Consider the following 25012-nt stretch of genomic DNA (forward strand, 5'->3'; position numbering starts at 1 on the left):
TGTACCAGGCTGTAAACACCTTTTTTTCTGTTGTAAAGTTGGCCATTTAACAGTGGGCTCAATAGAAATTTGCTCCATATGGAGCCAGGGCTAGTGGAATTTCGATGAATTGCAGTTTCAGTTACTTCTGTATCTGCTTCACGAGTGAGAGCTGGAGGTTGCCGCTTGGTTAATATTTTATTTTAGTGTATGATGTAAAGGACTGAAATATATTCCATTTTTCATAAGGATAAACATTAACACACACACAAAAACACTGTTTTAAGGATGACATGTTTATTGTATATTGTGTCCACCCACAGCTGAACCTTTGCCTGCTCACTGACCAAAGCCAGCAGGTATACAAGCATGTGTTGACATCAAATCTGCTCTTTCTACACTGAGTTTGGAGTCAGACTATCATTAATACACACACCAGTAAACACCACCGATGTGGCAGCAGGCAGCCAAAGGAACACACTGAGGTGAAAAACAACGATACAATGATTTCTTACACACCGTTTCTAAAGTGCAAAAACAATATTACTTAATTTCACAATATTTCTCTTAATTTGTCGAACTAAAGCACCTAAATTAAAAATGAGGCCACATGCAACTCCATGGCTTTGTCAACTAGCTCTGTCAGTACCAAACAATTAAATAAACCTGAGCTTTTCTCTCAATTCACAGCATTAGCAGGAGAAATGAAGTGTGATGAGGTGGACTGTGACTTTAAACCCAGGGAGAACTTTCCTATTTCAAACTATTTTGAACAAGCTTGGCTGCAACTAACAAACTTAGACAGCATTTACTTTTCTACCACAACTTTCTTCGCAGCTTCCAAAACAGACTCCAAGCTGACTTTATCTCCAAACTCCTTCTCTCTGTGCTCTAGAAGAACCCCCTGAAAGTTACAAACACAAGACACATGAGGACGAGCAAATTGGCTGTAGCTCTAGGTTGGATTGTAATGACTTTATGGAATATCGTATAGGTTACCTGTTCGCCAGATCCCATGACAAACACTCCTCCCAAGATGAAGCCTTCTCCATTCATGTTGCCCTGGTAACCCGCCCTCCAGGCCCTTACAAAGTTTTGCCAAACTCCCAAACGAATGAAACCAAGTCCCCCCATCTTCCGCTGCTGTGGTCCATAAAATGCTTGCTGTTTACAGACACGTCAGGACACGCGAATTAGAGAAGCAAAGTCTGATAATAAGTAAAGAATGTTGATTTCTAGCAGAAATATTCATGTTTTTACTATGTTGAACATAAATTTACATGTTTGGAACATGAATTAGCATGTTAGCATGTTTCTAGCATGAATTAGCACAGGGGTGCCCAAACTCGCTCCTGGAGGGCCATTGTCCTGCATAGTTTACCTTCCTTCAACACACCTGCCTGGAAGTTTCTAGTACACTTAGTCAGAGTTTGATTAGCTTGTTCAGGTGTGTCTAATTGGGGTTGGAACTACACTTTGCAGGACACTGGCCCTCCAGGACAGAGTTTGACCACCCCTGAATTAGCATGTTTCTAACATGATGTCAATATAATGTTGCACATATAAATTAGCTAGTTGTTAACATCAACTAGCGTGTTGTTAATCTGTTTCTTGTGAGGATTAATGTTAATGTGTTTCTAACTTAAAACAATAACATGTTGTTAGCGTAAACCAACATGTTAGTGCAATGAAATACCATTTTGAATTAGGAGGGCTGTTAAGTTTCACCCATTAATTGTATTTCAACCAGTATTTTAGCATGTTAGTATTAACAGTTTGTTAGCATATTACTAGCAAAAAACAACATTTTGTTACAATTTTGAACATAAATTTGCATGTTTGTAACATGAATTAGCATGTTTACTTGTTTGTAGCATGAATTAGCATGTTTCTAGGATGAGTGTACATGTTGCTAACATGATACAAGTAGCATGTTGCAAATATAAATTAGCTAGTTGTTAACATGAACTAGCGTGTTGTTGATCCGTTTTTAACATGAAATAATAACATGTTGTTAGCATAAACCACCTTGTTGCTACCATGAAATACTATTTTGCTAGAATGTTTCTAGTATGAATTGACATTGCTAACATAAATTAGCACATTTCAAACTAGAATGCTAGCATGTTAACATGTTGCTAGCTTTAATTAAGATGTTGTTAGGATGTTTTATAGAATTGGCATGTTGCTGGGATGCAATAATCAGCAAATAATGTTGTTAATCTGTTTCTTTCTAGCGAAGATTAATGTTATTGTGTTTAGAACTTCAAATAATAACATGTTGTTAGCATAAACCAACATGTTGCTACCATGAAATACCATTTTTAATTAGCAGGGCTAATAAGTTTCACACATTCATTGCATTTCAACCTGTAAATTAGCATGTTGGTATTAACAGTTTGTTAGCATATTTCTAGCAATGATCAAGATGTTACCAATTTGAACATAAATTAGCATGTTTGTAACATGGATTAGCAAGTTAGCTTGTTTTTAGCATAAATTAGCATGTTTCTAGGATGAATGTCTATGTTGCAAACATGATGTAATTATCATGTTGCAGATATAAATTAGCTAGTTGTGAACATAAACTAGCGTGTTGTTGATCTGTTTCTCGTGAGGATTAATGTTAATGTGTTTCTAACATGAATACATGCTTACATGTTAGCATAAACCTAGACATTGCTACCAAGAAATACCATTTTAAATTAGCAGGGCTCTCAAGTTTCACACATTAATTATATTTCAACCAGTAAATTAGCATGTTAGTAATAACAGTTTGTTAGCATATTTCTAGCAAGAATCAACATGTTGCTACCATTTTTAAAGGGATGGTCCAGAATGTAATTTTAAAGCTTTATAAGATGCAAAGCAATGTGTGCTCATGTTTCACTTGAAGGAAATCACTTTCATTTTTCATAAATCTTACTCTGATTAAATACAGCTACTCAGCTAACATGAAAACGACTGTCATATTTCCTAGTTCCTCCGAAAGGCCCGCCCTCATGTGACTTTGATTGGCCATCTATCATAATGTGCTGTGATTCGTGGATCGACTCCACGTCACGCTCATACAAGCATGCGCTTTTGTGCTGTGTAAACCGTCAGTCAACCTCATGCCCACTCTCTAAAATAAAATCTGACAAGTGTCTGTAAAGAGTGAAAATGGGGTGGCTCCAAAATTCGTTCATTGTAAGCTTTGCTAAGCTAACTCTTTAAAAACCAAGGTCTCCCTTTGCAATTGAAATTTGAGCGTCTTATATTCAGAGATGCTGTTTATGTTCACACAGCTACATTACACATCAACTAAAGTTTAAAATATTATATCGTAGTAGACCACCCCTTTAAAATTTGCATTGTAACATGATTTAGCATGTTAGCTTGTTTCTAGTATGAATTTGCATGTTTCTAGGGTGAATGTACATGTTGCTATCTTGATGTAATTATCATGTTGCAAATATAAATTAGCTAATTGTTAATGTGAACTAGCGTGTTGGTAATCTGATTGTTGTTAATGAGTTTCTAACATAAAATAATAACATGTTGTTATTGAACCAAAATGTTACTACCAAAAAAAAACATCCTGAACTTAGCATGTTGTTGATCTGTTTGGTTCTAGTGAGGATTAATGTTCATTTGTTTCTAACATGAAATAACATGTTGCTTCCATGAAATATCACTTTTCTATGTTTGTAGTATGAATTAACATTGCTAACATAAATTAGCACCTTTAACTAGAATGCTAGCATGTTAACATGTGGCTTGTATTAAATAAAATGTTGTTATGGTGTTAACTGGCATGTTGCTGTCATGCAACAATCAGCAAATTATGATTATTCTAGCTTTTTTGACAGAATATTTATTTGTGAGTGATTTAACTAACCAAGTAAAGTAGTGTTTGCTAACCTTTTCATCTAGGAAGATCTCCCCAGCAAAGTGAGGCCTGAAGTCCTGAATCTCTGTACCCACATTCTCCTTCACAACGGCATACAGAGGGACCCCGAGCTCATCCAGCTGGGGCTTCAGAGAGGACAGCTCAGAGGCCTCCTGCACATACACAATCACAGAACCACACGCTAATGCATTTAACATACAGACTAATGTCATTTACACAACTAATGATGTTTAGGCTATTAGCAGCCCTCTGTGCTTTTCCCATCATTAGGAATGAGGATACTGCATGGTTTGGACTACTTTCACAGTTTAATTCTGTGTTTAATTCAAACTGAGACCATCTCGCTTATAAACCAATCCCAGGCCTATTGTTTTGGGGGCAGATACAAGCATGTGAATGTTTTAAATTGCTGAAAGTTTTTAATATTTTGAATTTTTAAGAAAAGGTATGTACATTTACAAAGCTATAATTTGTATTATATAATCTTTGCATCAAATTACAAAACAGGAATTTCCGCTTATGCAAAGTGTTTTTAATGCAGGGTCTATGGGCAGGACAGTAAATTTGACATTGTTCTCTCTTCTGGCTGAAGCTATCAGTTTTGCGCAATTTTTTTCCTTTTTCTGAAAATCTAGATGACACTATATTTAGAGTTTTTCTTTTATTATTGAGCAAAGAGGAAGTTTACCAAACTATGATGACTTCCACTGCTGAGAAACCCCAGCAAGGGTCCACTAAGGAAAAAAAAAGTCAAGTTCTGTAACTAATAATGTGAAAAAAAACTGTAATGTACTGTAAGAATGTAACAATTTACAGTGTGCCTATTGAAAATCGATTCAAATACTACCGGAAAATTTCAGTGGTTTTATTTTATGCTTGGTGCGCTGGGTCATCCCTCCTTTAGTGGCGAGACCACTCGATGCCAACAGTCGGTTGGCGAGTAAACAAATATAATGAATGAAAACACATAGGCCTGTGCGTATGGACATATAATGTAATGCTGTACAGTAACATGTCATTGTTTGTTTCGGTTGTTTTCATTTGAATTGTTTTGTGACGATGTGATATGTGCTTTATCTGCCTGCCTGATTTCAGCTAAACTGGGCATGTTGCGTGATGTTTAAAGCTACGGTCACACTGGAGTTTGTGTGTGCGAAATTTTGTCGTACGGCGCTGCGAAAAGGGGCGGGATCAAATAAGATTATTAGACATTAAAAAAAGCGAGCGATTGCTCCATGTTTTAAATTTCTGTCCAGAGAGGTCCTGTTTTGATCCTCAATTGGACTCACGCAGTCAAGTGATGTGATTTCGCAGGTCAGAGTTCACCAAGCTTGAACTTTACACAAGCTTCGAACTGCGAAACTTAACGCATGACCCTGCGTTTCCAGTCTGACGCATTCGCATGCGTATGAATGGAAGTCTATGGGAGGAAAAGCCCAGTGTGACCGCAGCTTTAAGCTGTGGTCACACCAGAGTTTGTGTGTGCGAAATTCTGTCGTACGGCGCTGTGAAAAGGGGCGGGATTAAACAAGAAGATAAGACATTTAAAAAAGCCAGCGATTTGCTCCATATTTTAAATTTCTGTCCAGAGAGGCCATGTTTTAATCCTCGACTGGTTTCACGCAGTCAAGTGATGCGATTTCGCAAGTCAGAGTTCACCAAGCTTGAACTTTGCACCGCAGCGACCTGCAAAACGTGACGCATAACCTTGCGTTTCCGGTCTGACGCATTTGCGTGCGTATGAATGGAAGTCTATGGGAGGAAAAACCCAGTATGACCGCAGCTTAATTCGGGGGATGTTTTGGGGGTGGGGTTTGCGTGGTGCGCTGCGAGCTACTAGCGGTTGTTGCTAGATCGGATATGGTTGAGGCGGGAAGTTAACGAGAATTATTTATATTATTTATTAAATTTCCCATTTATTGTATTTTAATAATGCCTAACCCAATCGTCACGGTAACATAAATACAGTAGTTGTACAGAGTAATATTTATGCTATCAATTAAATTAGCCAATAAATTTTTTTTAAACGCCTACCCCTACCCTAAACCCGACCGTCACAGCACTGTAAAAACATTAATTATTGTTACACAGTGTCATAAAAAATGCTACTATAATTGATGTACATATCGCACTTCCGGCCAGCCACGTATCCGATCTAGACTTTACCGCTACTAGCCCGACAGTGGAAACACGACATGATTTCAGCCTCACTGCTCATGCTCCCGCGCTATTGGGACAGCCCAGCCCGATACAAGCCCTGGCTCGCACTGGCCCGACAGTGGAAATGCGGCTATTGTCTTCTCGTGTGTGTTCTCTCTCATCTGAAGCAATTTCAACTTCAACACATTATTATCTCAGTCAGTTTTTCCAGTTCGATCACATGAAATTGATGACAAAAAAACAGAAGTACTAAACAGCTCAAAGTTTTTAACAATGGAAAGCAATATGAACATTTAGAAAATTTGTTCTCAGTTTTGTTTTTGCTCTCTCTTTCTTCATAAGCATTCGTCACATTTGTATAGAACTAATAAAGAATGCTCTTCTCTGTGTCTGATGCAAAGCTGCATGCCATACACAGGGGTTGGACAATGAAACTGAAACATCTGGTTTTAGACCACAATAATTCATTAGTATGGTGTAGATCCTGCTTTTGCGAGCAATGCAGAATCAGTTTGTCTTGGGAAAGACCACACTAACTGTACTAATACAGGGTATATGCAGGAATCCTAAAAGGTCATTTCAATACCTTTTTAAGACTTTTTAAAGACCTTTTAAGAATATTTTAAGACCTCATCGCCACTTCAAGTTCTAATCAGTATCAAACCTTTAACTTAATAAACAGTTGTAGTTAAATAAATCATTGGAGCACAACCATGCATTAGAACTCAGATAAGCTCGGAAGAAACAAAGCTTGAAAAAATTAATTAAGTGGTTGTTTTCAGCGACAGGCTTCAGTCACTGTTTAAACTCGTCTTTCTCCAACCAGGAATATGTAAATTTACATTTTCCCATTTTGCCGTTTTTTTTCGCTCTATGGTTTTGCTACATGTGTAGAGTGTCACATCACCTTCCCGTCACAAATTACGTGACATCACCCGGACGGAGGAGCTTGGCCGGACGTGCCCCTGCCCAAACCAATCACGTGGAACAAGCACGCTGTTGTTAATATTAGGAGGAAAATAAATATATTTACACTTTTTTGGAGTCAAACACTTTGGAAAATGCTTGAACAAAATTCAAGACCTCGTAAAAATGCGATTAAGACTTTTAAATACATTTTAAGGGCCTTGATTTTCTCATAATTGATTTATCAACTTTTAATACTTTTTAAGACCCACGGACACCCTGTAATAATACTATCTGGATACTAATAACGACAGATGAAAGTCTTTCTTTACGGATTTAAACGCATTTGTGAGCTTGCAATCCTCTGGCGTTAGTCATTGCTATGGCCACCGTCAGCTGATCCTACACACGTGCGGTGGTCAAGTTTCAAAATAGTTCAGCTTTTCCCGCTGTGTGGATTAATACTGAATGTGTGTGTGTGTGTGTGATGTAGCAATATGCTGGTGTTTAATTGCACTGCTTTAATGCACTCCTGCATTGGGCTCACACATACACTCTGCACTCTGACTACTTCAAAATTGTTGACAAGCACGGTGGGCCTTTTTCTCACGCTGAACGCAGTCGACTAATCGCAACAGACTGGGGCATCAGACGAATCAGCACAGATTAGCATCGTGGCAAGGAGGGGTTTGGGAACAAATAAATGGCTGAACAAATCATATGGGGGTCATTGGGATATTAGGTAAAAATAAATGCATATAAGACAACGAAAGTGTTTTTTTTTTACCTTGCATGCATATTAGCCTGTTCTTGGAGACCCCAAAACCAAAATATGATCTTTTTTGAATGCAGAATGAAGGCTTTTTTATCAAAACTGTGCTATTACTCTGCCCTTACTAGTGAAATGTGCAATCAATGAAGATTGGCCACCGTGCCGGTCAAATTTAGCCATGAATCCTCCAACACTAAATTGGCCAGTGTTTCAGTTTCATTGTCCAACCCCTGTATATTTTGGGGGATTGAGGAGAGAATTTTCCACATAACAGTGCCAGAAAACTTGCCAGAAAATGTGGATATGCTGATGTTTCTTTATAAATATTAAAGTAGTCTCTTTCAAATAAAAATAAGAAAAATGTGATCACTTACCTCTCTGCACAAAAATCATCCAGGTCGCCGGACAGCCATGATCACTGCACCTGATTTCTCCCAAAGAGCTTTTGCTTTTAAAGACCTCTCATCTGAATGGATTTAGATGGAAAAACAGTGCAGGGTTACCATGACTGCTGAAAAGAAATTGGACAAAATTATTATAAAATCCCAAGGATCACTTCTATGGATTTCAGATCATTTCTAACCACTGTCGATGGTTTTGAGGTCAGCGTTCGCCAGATAGTCTACAGTAGCGGGTGCAGATTTAGTCAGCAAGAAGTCAGTGTTTGCAAGTATTAATCCAGCAATAGCAGCACCCACTGCCCCAAGGCCAAGTGACCACATGCCCATGGCTAGCGTCTCACCCTCCAGGACAGATGATGCTGAAATGAACAAATATGGTAGATTTAATCAAACATTGCTTTAATTTGTGCAAAATAGAGTAAAATGCACTATTCTTTTCATGAGCTTTCTTTGCACAAACAACCTCATCATTTTGTACTAAAGACAAGCATGTAATTTCTATAACCCCAAGACATGCTGAGGCAAGAGCAGTACCTTTTTTGTGGCTAAAAGTAGGCCTGCCATTCTGGCTTTCGTTTGAGAAATGCCGGTGTGTTGGAAAAGCATGAAAGAAAGGAGAGTTGACAGCAGTGGGGAGCACTAATGTCTTGACTGCCAGTCGCCATGTTGAGATGGTCAATGGGTGATGTTTTGGAGGAATATTATACGCTATAACTGTCTTATAAGAAGCTAGAGGCCAGGCAGACTGTAACACAGAGACCCTGTACATCACATCACTATTATTCACACAAACAGAAAATCTTCCTCCTGGGGACAAAAGGGTCAAAGGCATGGGCCGTAGTCGCATGAGAGCCATTACAAACATCCAGGGTGAGTTTAGCCAACGTTTCCCAATCAAGCAGAAGTGCAGTTTCAGTGGAAAGCTCTGGAGAGGAAAGGAAAACAGCGCTTTACCTCTCAGTATAGGATTTTGTTTGATAAAACTAGCTCTAAAGTAAAAATTAAAGACAATTAGGGCCTATGTGGGTTTGAAAAAGAAGTGCACTTTTACTATTTGTTTAAATGTAAAGACAAATGCTGTGAATTAAAGTTGTGAGATGATTTTAACGAGACTTTCTTGCCTCCAAAATAAAACTGTTTAACTACAGGGGGATATCATGAAATTTTATTGAAGTTCAGTCATGACAACTCTGAGAGATTTAGCACGGTAAAAAATATATACATGTCAATGTTGATGTGTTTGGTCATGTCAGTATAGATCTGCAATGCTAATGCTACTGCTTTGATTATTATGGCAGAGCAAGTACCGAAACTTACTACTGCCAGTAAATTCCTAGACATGCAGTCTGAGAACATAAAACACTGCTGCCAATATAATAAACATGTAACCCCCGTAGCAGATCTAAACACAGGTGGAGCTGGGGTGGAGTAGGGTCTCCGAAAATGCACTGAACATTGCTGGCATAAAACAACACTGAGGCATTTAAACTGTTGAGTAGCAAGCAACATCACCTACATTATGTAGTTCATGTAGACCTATCAGCTTGCGAGCACATGAGTTTCACAACAGAACTTTGTTTGTATTTGATTGTAGTAATTTAGGAAAATCAGTAAATTAATAGTGTAGAATGCATACTTTGTTACATTATTAAATGTGTTTGATCACAATAATTTAGGAAAAACCTGTAAAAAAAAGGTTTAAATTAAGAAAACGTAAAAAAAAAATCTAATTACAAAAACCCTAATATTAAAGTGAAACATCCTAATTCAAGCAAGGAATATTTATAAAAAGAATTATTTTCTGTAAAATTTTTAACATATTTAAAGTGTATTATTATTAGTAGTAGTAGTGGTAGTAGTATTATTGCACTTCATTTCAATAAAAAATATTTTGCTGTAATTTTATAGTTTTTGTTTGGCAACCATAGCAGCCTGCTTGTTATTTGACTTGTTATTAGTTTGTTATTTGGGAAAAAAGAAACAACACTTGTCAGAGGAAAAAAAAAAAAAAAAAAAAATATATATATATATATATATATATATATATATATATATATATATATATATATATATATATATATATATATATATATATATATATATATATATATATATATATATATATATATATATATATATATATATATAGCAGCCCTTTGAATTATTTATTCTTTTTGAAATCTCTCTCAAATTGTGTTTAACAGAGCAAGGAAATTTTCACAGTATGTCTGATGATATTATATATATATATATATATATATATATATATATATATATATATATATATATATATATATATATATATATAGCAAAACAATTCAAATCAATATACATAAGTGCAAAGCAAACTACTGTAGGGCCAGGTGTTGATTCAATTTTGATTGACACAATTCTCTCATCTAATCTAATCAATGAACGGATTTCGTACAAATGCTTTTGATATTTCTAAACATGAACAGTGAACATCAGATTCCAAATGACGTGTATTAGCTCTTTTTTATTTCAGGCAAACATTGGAACATTAATAGAGAAACCACCTCTATTTCAAACACAAGTAATTAATAGTAATGAAAATAAAATATGAAATAAAGACTTATTCACATTTTTTCAGAATAAAGATTGAATCGACAATTTTGATTTGAATCAAAAAAATCTTATTTTAATGCTCTTCCTTAATATTTGGATTAACCATTTGTATTGTGTTTACTTACCGTATTAGGTCATGGCTAAGGATGAATTACAATGCTTTATTTTAACCCATTTAAATAGAACTTAAGTTATATCCATATTTAATAATTACTTCTATTGCATTAAATATGATTAAAGTGTGTTACCAAATTTATTTATTAAGGAAATTTATATTTATATGTCCATCATGCAAAAATATATATTTTAAGTAAGCATTTGTAAACAATGACGTTAATCGTTACAATATGTTGAAAAAAAATATTAAATGCAATTAAAAAATGCAAAACACTTGTTTTTACAATCAAGTACTCTAAATGCTATCAAATAATGTATGAGTGTATGTAACTGTATGTATATATATATATATATATATATATATATATATATATATATATATATATATATATATATATATATATATATATATATATATATATATATACACACTGTATAAATAACATTTATATACATACAGTTGAAGTCAGAATCATTAGCCTCCTTTGAATTTTTGGTTTCTTTTTTTAAATATTTCCCAAATGATGTTTAACAGAACAAGGAAATTTTTACAGCATGTCTGATAATATTTCTTCTTCTGGAGAAAGTCTTAATTGTTGTACTTTGGTTCCTTAAAAGGCAAACCTATACTGTAAATGAACTCACATAGAAAAACAACAAAGCTCAAGTACAGAGTATTTGATCGGGCATTACTGGAACAGTTAGCATTACTGTAAACAAACGGTACCGTTAATGTTATCCTAAAAACTGATTTGTAAAAACAAACACGAACAGGTTATTATTAAATATAAATAGTATTAATAACAACAACATATAAAAACATTAAGTAACGTTATGTCTACATCTGGTGTGAGAGTTTATAGTCAACAATTATCACGTTTTTCTGGACTCAAAACGTAAACTGTCAACGTTAACTGATGCAGCATTAGTAACGTTAGCTAAATTTAACGCTGGCAGAATCGACTAGTACACGTGTTAAAGGATATTAACGTAAGTGTACTTACTAAAGCAATTCCTTATGTAATGCCGAGTCAGCATGCAGAGAATTTGCATGTATGCATTGCACTGTTTGCAAATGGGGCTAAAGTGCATTGAGCTAACATCTGATGGCTAGCTTGGTTGCCTAGTTAGAGAATAAGGTTGCTACAACGCCAGATAAAATATAGGTATATTGTCTACTACAAACATTATGATGTGCAATAAAGGACTGCTTTCATGGGTTAACATCACAACAAAACAAATAACACTCACAGCCTGCAGTTCTTCAGACGGGACAGACCTCTATGGGACAAAGACAAGTTATGTTGGAGGAGGACGAGCTTATCTGATGTCTTAAAGAGACAGGCAACGACAAATATACAGTACTGCTCTGGACTTTTACGGTGTTATGTGGGTTGTTAACGTTGCATTTTCAATGTAACAATATATATATATATATATATATATATATATATATATATATATATATATATATATATATATATATATATATATATTTTTTTTATCTATAGAATTGTCATAATTAATATTAATGCAAAAGATTTCTTAAGTGATCTTAGCATATTACTCGTTACATTGTTTTCCAGTAACATTTAGCATTGATTTGTGTTATTTATTTGGAATAATAATTGTCTATAGTGTGACTGTCTCAAGCATAGTTCAATAAATCACTGCTCTTATAAATTAAAAAGAAAATCATTAATTAATTCATTCATTCATTTTCATTTCGGCTTAGACCCTTTATTACTAAACCGGAAAGAATTGGCAACCCGACGAACGGGTTGTCATCATCCTAAGCTTCGACCACAACCCGTTCCACAATGCACCAGCCCCTTATGGCTCCCCCTGCGGGTGGTGGGCCTACAGGAGGATGGCCCCACATCGCTCCTTCGGGCTGAGCCCGGCCGGGTTCTATGAAATAAAACCCAGCCACCAGGCCCTGGCCTGGCTCCAGGGTGGGGCCCCAGCTGCCACATACCGGACGACATCACAGTCCTTGCTGTTGTTGTACTCATAAGGGTTTTTTGAACTGCACTTAGTCTGACCTGTCACCTAAGACCTTTTTGTTTTGGGAGAGCCTACCAGGGGCATTAGCCCATGGGACCAGAGGGTGTGCTCCAACTATATGGGGTAACACACTCCTCAGCCCTAGGAAAGTCTTTGAACCTAGGATCCAGGAGGATCAATCCAGTTTTTGTCCGGGCTGTGGTACACTGGACTAACTCTATACCCTCACCGGGGTGCTCGAGGGTTCATGGGAGTATGCCAGACCAGTCTACATGTGTTTTGTGGACTTGGAGAAGGCATTTGACCGTGTTACTTCTGGAATTCTGTGGAAGGTGCTCTGGGAGTATGGGGTCAGAGGCGCTCTGTTAAGGGCTGTCTCGTCACTGTATGAACAAGAGTAGGAGTCTGGTTCGCATTGCCGGCAATAAGTCATACTTGTTTCCAGTGCATGTTGAACTCTGGCAAGGCTGTGCTTTGTCACCAGTTCTGATCAGAATTTTTTAGACAGAATTTCTAAGTTTAGCCCTGGGCTGGAGGGGGTCAGGTTCGGCGACCACAGGATTTCATCTCTGTTATTTGCAGAATATGTTGTTCTGTTGGCTTCATCTAACATGGACCGTCAACATGCACTGGAGCGGTTTGCTGCCAAGTGTGATGCGACTAGGATGAGAATCAGCACCTCCAAGTGCAATGCCATGGTGCTCCACTGGAAAAAAGTGGTTTGCCATCTCCAGGTTGGAGGAAAGTCCTTACCCCAGGTGGAGGAGTTCAAATATCTTGTGGTTTTGTTCACAAGTGCGGGAAGAATGGAACGTGAGATTGACAGGCAGATTGGTGTTGCGGCAGCATTAATGTGGTCGATGTACCGGTCCATTGTGGTGAAGAAAGAACTGAGCCGAAAGACAAAGCTCTCAATTTACTGGTCAATCTATGTTCCTACTCTCACCTATGGTCATGAGTATTGGATCTTGCCCGAAATTACAAGATTTTGGAAACAAGCGGCCAAAATGAGTTTTCTTTGCAGGGTGGCAGGGTGCACCCTTATAGATTGGGTGAGGAGCTCTGTCACCCGGGAGGAGCTCGGAGTAGAACCGCTGCTCCTTCACAGCAAGAGAAGTCAGTTGAGGTGGCTCGGGCACCGGAGTCCGGATGACTCCTGGGCGCCTACCTAGGGAGGTGTTCCAGGTATGTCCCACTGAGAGGAGGCATCGGGAAAGACCTAGGACATGCTGGAGGGACTATGTCTCTCGGCTGACCTGGGAACGCCTTGGGATGCCCCTGGAGGAGCTGGAGGAAGTGTCTGGGAAGAGAGAAGTCTGGGGTTCTCTCCTAAGATGCTGCCCCGGTGATCCGGCCCCGGAAAAGCGTTTGAAAATGAAATTAAATTAAATGAACCGCCAACTTATCCAGCATATGTTTAACACAATGGATGCCCTTCCAGCCGCAAGCCATCACTGGGAAACACCCATACATTCTCACATCCACACACATACACTACGGTCAATTTCTTCTTCATCATCTTCTTCTTCCCGCAGCGCTATGGCCCGTGTAGAGCCCTGGACTCTTCCACCACTCCTCTCCAGCCTTCCCGATCCAAAGCCTGCTTTCTCCAAGCATGCACTCTTAGGGAACGTAGATCATCTTCTACATCATCTAACCACCTCTTCTGTGGCCTACCAGGATGTCTCCTTCCTTCTAGTTTTAGCTTGTATGCTCTTTTAACAGCTCTTTGTTCGGGGAGTCTCTCTAAGTGGGCCAGCCATCTTATACGGTTCCTCTTTATTTCTGTGACCAGGCTTGGCTTCGCATACATGTCTGCCACTTCTACATTATTCTTTATCCACCACTCACCTTGGTCACGCTTCGGTCCACAAATCCTCCTTAGGATCTTCCTCTCCCATGCAATAAGAAGCCATTCGTCCCCAGTTCTCAATATGCACATTTCACTGGCATACATTACCACTGGCCGCAGTACTGTACGGTAGAGTCTTTCCTTGCTTGCTCGGCTCAGCAGATGGGATTTAATGAGGTGCTGTATGCTGTAGTATGCTTTGTTTCCCGCCTTCAACCTCTCTTTTATTTCCTCGCTGTTTTCGTTGCAGTCTGTCAGCAGAGATCCCATATATTTGAAATTAGGGACACGTTCAAAGAAGTGCATTCCTTCCTGCAGGGATTCTGTTGAGGTGCTCTGAGACCTTGACATGAGCATATATTTTGTCTTGTTCGTATTCACAAAAAAAGTTAGCATTTGCCCATACTATACCGTTCCTACTCTTCTCAACGAGCTGCAGGTGATGCCATTTGCCCCCTCACCCGCCTCAGAGCACTGACAGGCGGCTCAGTCCTCGTACAGCAGTCTCTCCCACCTGCAGCCTGGGAGCAGATCACTCCTCAGAAAATGATTTAGCACCAGGAGTGTAAGTTATTTCCATTGCACATTCAAACCGATCTGCTTCTGCTTAATTTTAACAATTTAATTTGACCTTGTTCACAATCACAGATATTTTAGTGACAGTTTCGGAACGTGTCTGAGTTTTTTACATCTGAGAGATTACTGCAAATTCACTACACATCTATATTGATAAACTGTATTCAAACAGCAATAATTTTAATTAAATTGACATGCATATATAAAGCGTAGTGCTAATATAAATACCCCTTTATTAATCAACGTGATGACGTCAGTAATATGCAAATCGATGTGATATTTAGCTACTTTTTTGGGCAGAGCTTAGCAACTTTTTATTGAAAATAGTTGGCAACGCTGACTGCCAGGTATGTTCACACATAACAAGGAATTTGTTTTCGTGACAAAGCTTCTACAGTGCAACAGAATTACAGAGACAGGACAAAAAAAACAGATAATAAATATATTTTAAAATAGAAGCAAGTAATGAATGCAAATATACAAGTTTACAAGTGTATGTACAGGTATATTACTATATACAACGTTATATGTGCAGCTGTTATGTGCAAATTGGCATGTAAAGTATGTAGTTAAATAAATGTATATGTGTATAAAAGTGTATAGCAAGTAGTGATGTTTGTTCCACAATTACTATCATCAAGTGTTCATGAGATGGATTGCCTGAGGGAAGAAACTGTTTCTGTGTCGGGCTGTTGTGGTGCGCAGTGCTCTGTAGCGTAGACCAGAAGATAAAAGTTCAAAGAGGCAGTGTGCTGGGTGTGAGGGGTCCAGAGTAATTTTGGCAGCCCTTCTGCTCGCTCTGGATAAGTACAGTTCTTGGAGAGTAGGGAGGCTTGTATCAATGATTCGCTCAGCAGTCCAAACTATTAAACGTAGTCTTGGGAGGTTGGATTTGGTAGCTGAGCTAAACCAGACAGTTATTGAAGTGCAGATGACTGATTCAATGATAGAAGTGTAGAGAGAGATGTTCAGGAGAGATGGTGGTGCCCAGGAACCTGAATGACTCCACTGCTGCCACAATGCTGTCCATGATGCTCAGTTGGGGGAGAGCAGGGGGGTTTCTCCCGAAATCCACTATCATCTCTACTGTTTTGAGCGTGTTGAGCTCCAGGTTGTTGTGACTGCACCAGACAGTCAGCTCCTTAACCTCTTGTCTGTAAGCAGATTTTTCACCATCCTGAATGAAGCCGATAAAGGTGGAGAAAAACAGAGGGGAGAAGACACACCCCTGGGGGATGCCAGTGCTGATTGTGCGGGTACTGGATGAGATTCCCAGCTTCACCAGCTGCTGCCTGTTCATTAGGAAGCTGTTGATCCACTGACAGACAGAGGTGGGCACAGAGAGCTAAGTTAATTTGGGCAGGAGAAGTTTTGGGATGATAGTGTTAAAAACCAAGCTGAAGTCAACAAACAAGATCCACACGTAGGTCCCTGGTCTGTCTAGGTGTTGCAGAACATAATGCAGTCCCATATTGCCTGCATCATCCACAGACCTGTTTGCTCTGTAGGCAAATAGGCTGAAGAGAATCCAGTGAGGGTTCAGTGATGTCCTTCAGGTGGGCCAGCACCAGTTTTTTAAAAGACTTCATGACAGATGTTAGCGCCTCCGGTCTGTAGTCATTTAGTTCTGTAAGTTTTGGATTTCTTTGGCATGGGGATGATGGTGGAGCGTTTTAGGCAGGAGGGCACTTCACACCGCTCCAGTAATCTGTTGAAGATCAGGGTGAAGATGAGGGCCAGTTGGTCAGCACAGGATTTTAGACAGGCTGGTGTTACAAAATCTGGGCCTGGTGCTTTTTTCCTCTTCTGTTTCCGGAAGACCTGGTGCACCTCATCTTCACTGAACTGAAGTGCAGGTGTGGGGGTGACGGGGGTGGTAGAGGTGTTAATGGTGGTGTGAAGAGCAGTTCAGAGTGGGTGTGGGGGATTTCCTCAAACCTGCAGTAAACCTTATTCAAGTCGTTTGCAAGTCGTTCGTTGTCTGCAGTGCTAGGGGATGGTGTCTTGTAGTTTGTGAAATTTTTCAAACATTTCCACATGGATGCTGAGTCCTTAGTTTCTCAGAATAGTTCCTTTTTGCAACTCTGATCTCCTTTTCCAGTGTGTATTTGGCCTGCTTATACAAGGCCCTATCCCCATTCCTGTAAGCAACCTCCTTGGCCTGACGTAGCTGTCTGAGTTTTACAGTGAACCATGGTTTGTCATTGTTGTATGTGAGTTGAGTCCTGGTAGGAATGCACACGTCTTCACAGAAACTGATATAAGATGTTACAGTCTCTGTGAGCTCATCCAGATCGCGTGCAGCAGCTTCAAAAACACCCCAGTCAGTGAGGTCGAAACAGGCTTGTAGATCCTGCTCTGTTTCGTTAGTCCATCTTCTCACAGATCTTAATACAGGTTTGGCTGTTTTCAGCCTCTGCCTGTAGGTTTGTATGAGATGAAACAAAGGTCAGACTGCCCTAAAGCTGCTCATTGGACATCCAATATAGAGAAAACGAATCAATGCATGCATTTGTGAGAAAATACACAGGTATGCAGCTGTATATACTACATCTAGAGTTTGTTCAAGGGTTACACACAGTTAGACTTTATATTCATGAAATATAATGTATATTTATAAAACAATACATTTATTTTTATTTTTTATTTATCAGTATCCCCATTAGCCTCTACCAAGGTTTGGTACATCGAACACAAAACAAAACTACATCAATACACAACAACAAAGACCAATAAAAAACATAAAAAACAAAATTCATACATAACATCCAGATCAATAATCCACTTAATAGTGTGCCATGAAATATTTCATCAACGATTTTAAACCTCATTTTACTTGTTACAAAGCATGTAATGTCTGATGGCAATTCATTCCATGTTTTCATTCCTCTATACAATCCGTAGTTTTGCATTTGTTTTTGAAACGGGAAGCAAAAAATGTCCTTTTGATGCATGCTTGCCTGGTGTAAAATTATGACTACAGCATTACTATACAAAAGTTGACAGTACAATACACTTGGAAGCCTTAATACAGAAATATTTCTCATGAAACACAACAGAGAAATAATCACCCCATCCTTCACCAATAACCAACCTAAAGTTTTATGCATTTTCAAAATATGAACTCTTCTATTGCAGTGCAAAATGAGCTCTATTCTTGACTAACTGTAATTTATATTGTAAGTCTTTACTTGATGCACTCGACCATACCACAGGACAGTAATCTAGATAAGAAGCAACACTTGCTTGAACAATCTGAGAGATACAGCACTGTGGTAAAATTTTTTACACATCTCTTAATAATTGATAAACCTCTTCCCACAACTATTACCATTTTATCGATCTGTTTTGACCACTTTAACCTACTATCAAGAAGAACTCCAAGAAGCCTAATTTCCTCTACCTGTTCAATAGGCACACTCATTACAGACAAATTTAACTCTGGTTTACATTTAAATTGAAAATTTGTTCCAAACGCAAAACTTTGTTTTTTTTGTCAAATTTAAAATCATCTTATTATTCTGTGGCCACTTTACCACTAATTGTACTCCTCATTTAAATCAGCAGATAATTTTTCAATCGATGCCGTTGGTAGATAAAATGTTGTATCATCTAAATACGTAACTGCCCTTGCATGCTTTAAAACCAAAGGAAGATCATTGGTAAAAATAGAAAACAACAATGGTCCTAAACAAATTCCTTGAAGCACACATTGCAACTCTTTCACTTCTGAATAACTTCCATTATAAAATACACATTGCCTCCTACTATTCAGAAACTTTTAAACCAATGTACATTCATTCATTCATTTTCGTGTCGGCTTAGTCCCTTTATTAATCTGGGGTCGCCACAGCGGAATGAACCGCCAACTTATCCAGCATTTGGTTTATGCAGCGGATGCCCTTCCATCTCTGGGAAACATAAATACACACTCATACACTACGGACAATTTTGCCTACCCTATACCACATGTCTTTGGACTGTGGGGGAAACCGGAGTACCAGTAGGAAACCCACACAAACACAGGGAGAACATGCAAACTCCACTCAGAAACACCAACTGACCCAGCCGAGGCTCGAACCTACTGCGCCACTGCGTTGTCCACCAATGCACAGTTTGAGAAGTAAATTTATAACCTTTAAATTTTTCAAGCAGAGCTAAAATCCAACAATACTGTTCCTACTAAATTACTATCATCAATCTGTTCTAAACAATCATCAATTATTTGTGTTAATGCTGTTCCTGTTGTCCTACTCGATATGCATGCTGACAGTCGAAGAATAAATAGTTTTCTTTAAAAAATAATTGAATTTGTTCACACACTATCGTTTCAAACACTTTACTAAGAACTGGCAATAAACTTATTGGACGACCATTAGCCCCACTATTTATTAACACCACTGTATTTTCGCTCAAATTGACTTTTGCTATTGTAAGCAGCTTTTCATTTGTTTGCAAGTACTTTGCGAAGCAGAGCGTGCAAAAACAGAATTTGTTTGTGGAATATTGACACAAATGTCACTCCATATTTAGCTATAAGTCTTAAGCTTAAAATCTGAAATTAGACATGTGTCATATAGGAATTAACAACTGTAAACAAACAAAAAATTAATTAAAAACATTTCTAAGTATTAACTGATTAATTCATTCATTTAATATTACAAAGGACTACTGAGATCAACAAATAAATTTAAATTCACTCATTTACTCACCCTCTGATTTTGATTGTAATGTAATAACGTGCTCCTTCTGGAAAGTTTCGTTAGATTTATGGTTATTGTGAACACAAATAAACTTGAATTCAATTTAACTGAAGAATTTAAAAACCTAATTGACGTCCACAGTAGGAAAACATACTGTTTGGAAATCAGTGTTATTGTAACCAGTAAATGATGACAGTTTTTATCTTTGGTGAACTACCCTTAACCTGTAAAGCCCACTTTCGGTGAATTACAACATCACTTTTAACAAAAAAAAAGGCGAGCAATGTTTTGTTTTTTTCTCAAAACCACAATTACATGATTAATGGGTCCTACTGTGTATCCTCACAATGCAATTGGATAGAAAAAGTGTTTATAGGTCTGGTCATCCTGCCACGAACTTACTCTACCTGCGGTCTTCGCATTGAGCTGATCTATTTTTGCACGTCTAGATTTGACAAGATTTAAGTAAGTAAAATTCCTTCAATCTTTTGTTGTGTGTTTATTGCTGTGTCTAGAACACACACAGTTGAAGTCAGAATTATTATCCCCCCTGAATTATTAGCCCCCTGTTTATTTTTTTCCCCCAATTTTTGTTTAACGGAGAGAATGTTTTTTCAACACATTTCTAAACATAATAGTTTTAATAACTCATTTCTAATAACTGATTTATTTTATCTTTGTCATGATGACAGTAAATAATATTTGACTAGATGTTTTTCAAGACACTTCTGTACTTAAAGTGACATTTAAAGGCTTAACTAGGTTAATTAGGCAGGTTAGGTTACTATTGTGTAACGATGGTTTGTTCTGTAGACTATCGAAAAAAATATACAGCTTAAGGGGGCTAATAATTTTGACCTTAAAATGGGTTTTAAAAAATTAAAAACTGCTTTTATTCTAGCCAAAATAAAACAAATAAGACTTTCTCTAGAAGAAAAAAATGTTATCAGGCATACTGTGAAAATGTCCTTGCTCTGTTAAACATAATTTGGGAAATATTTAAAAAAGAAAAAAAAAATTCAAAGGGGGGCTAATAATTCTGACTTCAACTGTACATATTAAGTTATGTTAGAAAACTAGCTTAACTGTGTCTATCTTGTAATTCTACATTTCTCTTGAATGTGAACCTGTTAGTTTTCTGTGTCCTTTCAGTATGATAAGTAGAGACCATAATAGGCCATTCAGACAGTATTGTTTGAATGTAGTGGAATTTTGATTAGCATTTGCATTGAAATTGTTTGCAAAATGTAAATCTGCTACAATATGTGTATAAAAATTGTGAAATAAGTATTTAATTCCAACATCAGAGGCATCCCAAAACAATATCTAAGAGGTCAAAAAAAATTCGATATTTGGGTATTACAGGGTTAAAGAAAACTATCACAAAAGAGTTTCTTATGGATCATAGATACTTACATTACATTATATATCTATGGTTATGAACAAATTACTAGCTGAATGGAAAACTTTAAGAAGTGTGACCTATTCGTTACACCAGTGGTTCCCAACCTGGGGTCCGCGCCCCCCTAAGGGGGGCGCCAGAGTTCACAAGGGGGGCGCGGGAGAGGATAAATGTTGAGGTAGAAAAAGGCTTAAAATGCTCCACTAATATATATGTATTTTTAAGTACCAAAAAACTAAAAACATATGCTTAAAATTCCAACATAATAGTAAAAAAATATATTGTATAAATAATTATTTAAATTGTGCTCACACGCGCAACGTGCTTGTCAACGTGTCATAAAGGCAAAATCAAAACAAAAATGGCAGAGAAACGTAAATGCAGTGATTCTTCAGAGGCGAAGAAAAAGATTAGACAGTATGACAAAACCTACCTAAATTTTGGTTTTATTGAAGGCCAAGACACGTTTCGTCCAGAATGTGTCAGTTGTGGTGAAAAACTGGCAAACGACAGCATGAAACCAAGCAAAATGAAAAGACACCAGGAAACGAAGCATCCAGAGACAATAAGTAAAGATCAGGAATTCTTCGAGAGAAAAAAAGAGATGGCTCTGTCAAAAAGATCGACATACATCAGAAAAGCATTCGAAAGAGCAGGTAGTGATTTACAGAAGGCCACTAAGGCTTCGTTTGACTGTTCGCTGTTGATTGCCAAGGCAAAAAAGCCGCATAATATTGGAGAGGAGCTAATCAAACCCGCCTGCATTAAAATAGTGGAGGAAATGTGTGGCCCGCAAGCAGCTGAAAAAGTTAAAACTGTCCCTCTTTCTAACAACACTGTGAAAGACAGGATTGATAAAATGGCAGAAAACTGCAAAAATCAGTTGCACGAAAAACTTAGAGAAGTCCAGTTTGCCAACAGCTGGATGAAACGACCACAGTGGCCGGAGAGTCTGTGCTTATCGTGTATGTACAGTATGTTGACGGAGAGGAGTTGAAACGGGACATACTCATGTCTACCAATTTACCCACAACAACTACAGGTCAAGATATTTTTATGGCTGTCGATTTTTACCTCACATCCTACAATCTGCCCTATGCAAATCTCGTCGCTTGCTGCACGGATGGTGCTGCCGCGATGATGGGTAGAAATAAGGGGTTTAACAGCCGTTTGATGGAAAAGAGCCCGCACTGTGTCATCTTCCACTGTATGATCCATCGCCAAGCACTCGCCAGTAAAAAACTGTCCAGAGACCTTACCTTAGTGACACACTGGCAATAGTTGTAAAAGTCGTAAACTTCATTAAAGCTCGTCCTACCAACCAGAGATTATTTGCGCAACTGTGTGAGGATGAAGCGCACCAAACTCTCCTGCTACACACGGAGGTGCGCTGGCTCTCGCGCGGCAGAGTGCTCGTGCGCTTTCTAGAACTGCGAGATAAAATTTTGGAATTTCTGCAAAGTCAAAACTACACACAGTTGGAACAGCTGTCAGATGTGTTCTGGATTAAAACGGCATACCTTGCTGACATATTCACTCTTTATAATGAGACCAACAAAAGACTGCAGGGCTCGGAGTCAACTATCTTAGAATGCAAAGAAGCAATCGATGCTTTTATGCGCAAACTGGAGTACAGAGCTGGAAAAATGTCACAGGGGCATTTACAACACTTCCCACTGCTGCTTCAATACTCTGGCGATACCATGGGCGCATCTTTGCGCATGGAGTTTTGCCATCACATGACGTCACTACAGGCGGAATTAAAGTCCCGTTTCGCGGATGTTGAGAAATTATCCAAGGATCTGTGGGTTATGGATCCCTTTACATCCAGACTTGAAGATGTGGAATACCTTGGCTGTGAAGATGAGCTCGCTGAACTTCAAGCTGATTCACTTTCAAAAAAGTACTTCCAGCAGAATGGATTCAAAAGACTTTGGATAGTAAGGGGACCTGTTGTCGCACCTAAACTTGCAAACTATGCAATTACAAAAATCATTCTTCCTTTCAGTACCACCTACCTCTCTGAGACAGCCTTCAGTACTCTTGTGGCTATAAAAACAAAGTCCCGCAACAGACTGGAGGTGCACAGCGATTTTAGACTGGCTATCACTGGCATTACACCTGACATTCCATCACTAGTCAAAGGCATGCAAGCCCAAGGTGGACATTAGCTTTGTGTTAGCCTTGTAAAAACCATAATAAAATTGACAGTACATCTGTACTAACTTGAAAGTAAAAGCACAGTTATTGTAATGTTCATGTTTATTATAACATTAAGTGTTATACATAAAGTGTATGTTCATACACAGATGGAATAAAAAAACATTTATTTGTTTAAAAATGTAAATTCCTGTGTATTCATGTAAAAATTTAATTAAACTTAATTGTAATAAATGTTAATTAATATTTTCTAAACATATATATTAATAATACACAAACACACTCATACAGTGTGTGTATATATATATATAAATATATATAGTATATATGTGTGTGCGTGTGTGTGTTTATATGGTGGGGGGGCTCAAATGTTTGTATATGTACATGGGGGGGGCCCCAAGGAAAAAGGTTGGGAACCACTGCGTTACACTGAAGCCTGAACGCAGCTTCGTGTAGCATCTTTTCTACGTCAACAAATCTTTTCAATACGTAGTAGTGTGAGGACATCTAGTGGTCACAACCCAAACCAACACAGATAACTTGATTTCTGCAAACCAATGTTTCACTTTCGGTTCAATACAAGATGTATTTATTATTCTATAAAAACAAAGTCATTAGTCGCATGGTCATTTTAGTGAGAGCACAGAGCGAAAACATGAGACTTAATAAACTACGCATATATAAGCTAATCATATACTTAATATGCACAGTTAACTTGACAAAATATGTTATAATTTAATATAGTTTCAGCAGTTCATTTCTGCATTATAATAAAGAAATCCTAGCAGGAACTGCCTCCACGTTTGGAACAAATTGCAGCATTTAACAAGCGTAATAACGCAACGTGCCTTTAACAACTTATATCAAGCTTTACAATAGCAACATCCGCACAAGATGTCACGTAACTGCTTACTTTAAGAGAGGTATGATATATCTGTTCACTTCAGACAATTCAATCTATTATTACCAGTAAAGGGGGTGCACCGTTCCCGGAGGTACTGCAATACCGGGTCGATGCGTGGAGTGGACGGAGCAAGCCCCTATTCCATCTCCCTGTTCCAAAAATCAATTTAATATATGGTGCCCGGGTAGGGCACGTATCAGATATTAAACTGATAAGAACAGATACTACACTTGATCTTAGCCAAAAGGCCGAGAAGCGATACCTGTTATAAAATAGAAAATAGGACCGCACTCTCTGAGGCTGTAACCAGAATGACGGTAAGTAGGTTATTTTTATATTTATATCCTGAAAGCTTCTAATTCACGATTACATGGAATGTAACGTGTGTTGCAACTACTTAAACTCACATTAGCTAGTACTTAGGCTTTAAAATGTAGTAATTTCTTCGATAAGAACTGACTGGAGGCGTGGATATTATAATGAGGTACTGCGGTTCTCCAATCAGAAACATAGATACAGTTCGCGGAGTATTAAACAATATCTATAACGCCATTACAAAACAAATCCTATTGAAATGAACACAAAAGCACTTATA

The 25012-nt window shown here is 38.0% G+C and overlaps 1 protein-coding gene and 1 non-coding gene across 4 annotated transcripts; both read right to left on the bottom strand.

Moving 5' to 3' along the window:
* Positions 1–259: 259 nt before the first annotated feature.
* On the bottom strand, positions 260–12151 carry selenou1a (selenoprotein U 1a). Of its 3 annotated transcripts, XM_056471241.1 has the most exons (7): positions 12065–12132; positions 8645–9035; positions 8293–8469; positions 8084–8175; positions 3883–4023; positions 979–1143; positions 260–883 (listed from the first exon to the last, which is right to left on the bottom strand). In XM_056471241.1, the coding sequence occupies exons 2-7, from the start codon at positions 8973–8975 to the stop codon at positions 788–790; spliced, it is 1002 nt and encodes a 333-aa protein (XP_056327216.1). In that variant the 5' UTR covers positions 8976–9035; positions 12065–12132; the 3' UTR covers positions 260–787. The 3 variants fall into 3 exon arrangements, with proteins under 3 accessions (XP_056327216.1, XP_056327218.1, XP_056327217.1); XM_056471243.1 differs by lacking the exon at positions 8645–9035 and having other exon boundaries at positions 12065–12151; XM_056471242.1 differs by lacking the exons at positions 8645–9035; positions 12065–12132 and adding an exon at positions 11818–11836.
* A 12335-nt stretch (positions 12152–24486) lies between these two features.
* Positions 24487–24677, bottom strand: LOC130240200 (U2 spliceosomal RNA). The gene has a single exon (XR_008838741.1). It is a non-coding gene; the product is annotated as a U2 spliceosomal RNA (small nuclear RNA).
* Between the last annotated feature and the right edge of the window lie 335 nt (positions 24678–25012).

Source organism: Danio aesculapii, chromosome 13 (genome assembly GCF_903798145.1).
Source record: "Danio aesculapii chromosome 13, fDanAes4.1, whole genome shotgun sequence".
Lineage (NCBI taxonomy): Eukaryota > Metazoa > Chordata > Actinopteri > Cypriniformes > Danionidae > Danio > Danio aesculapii.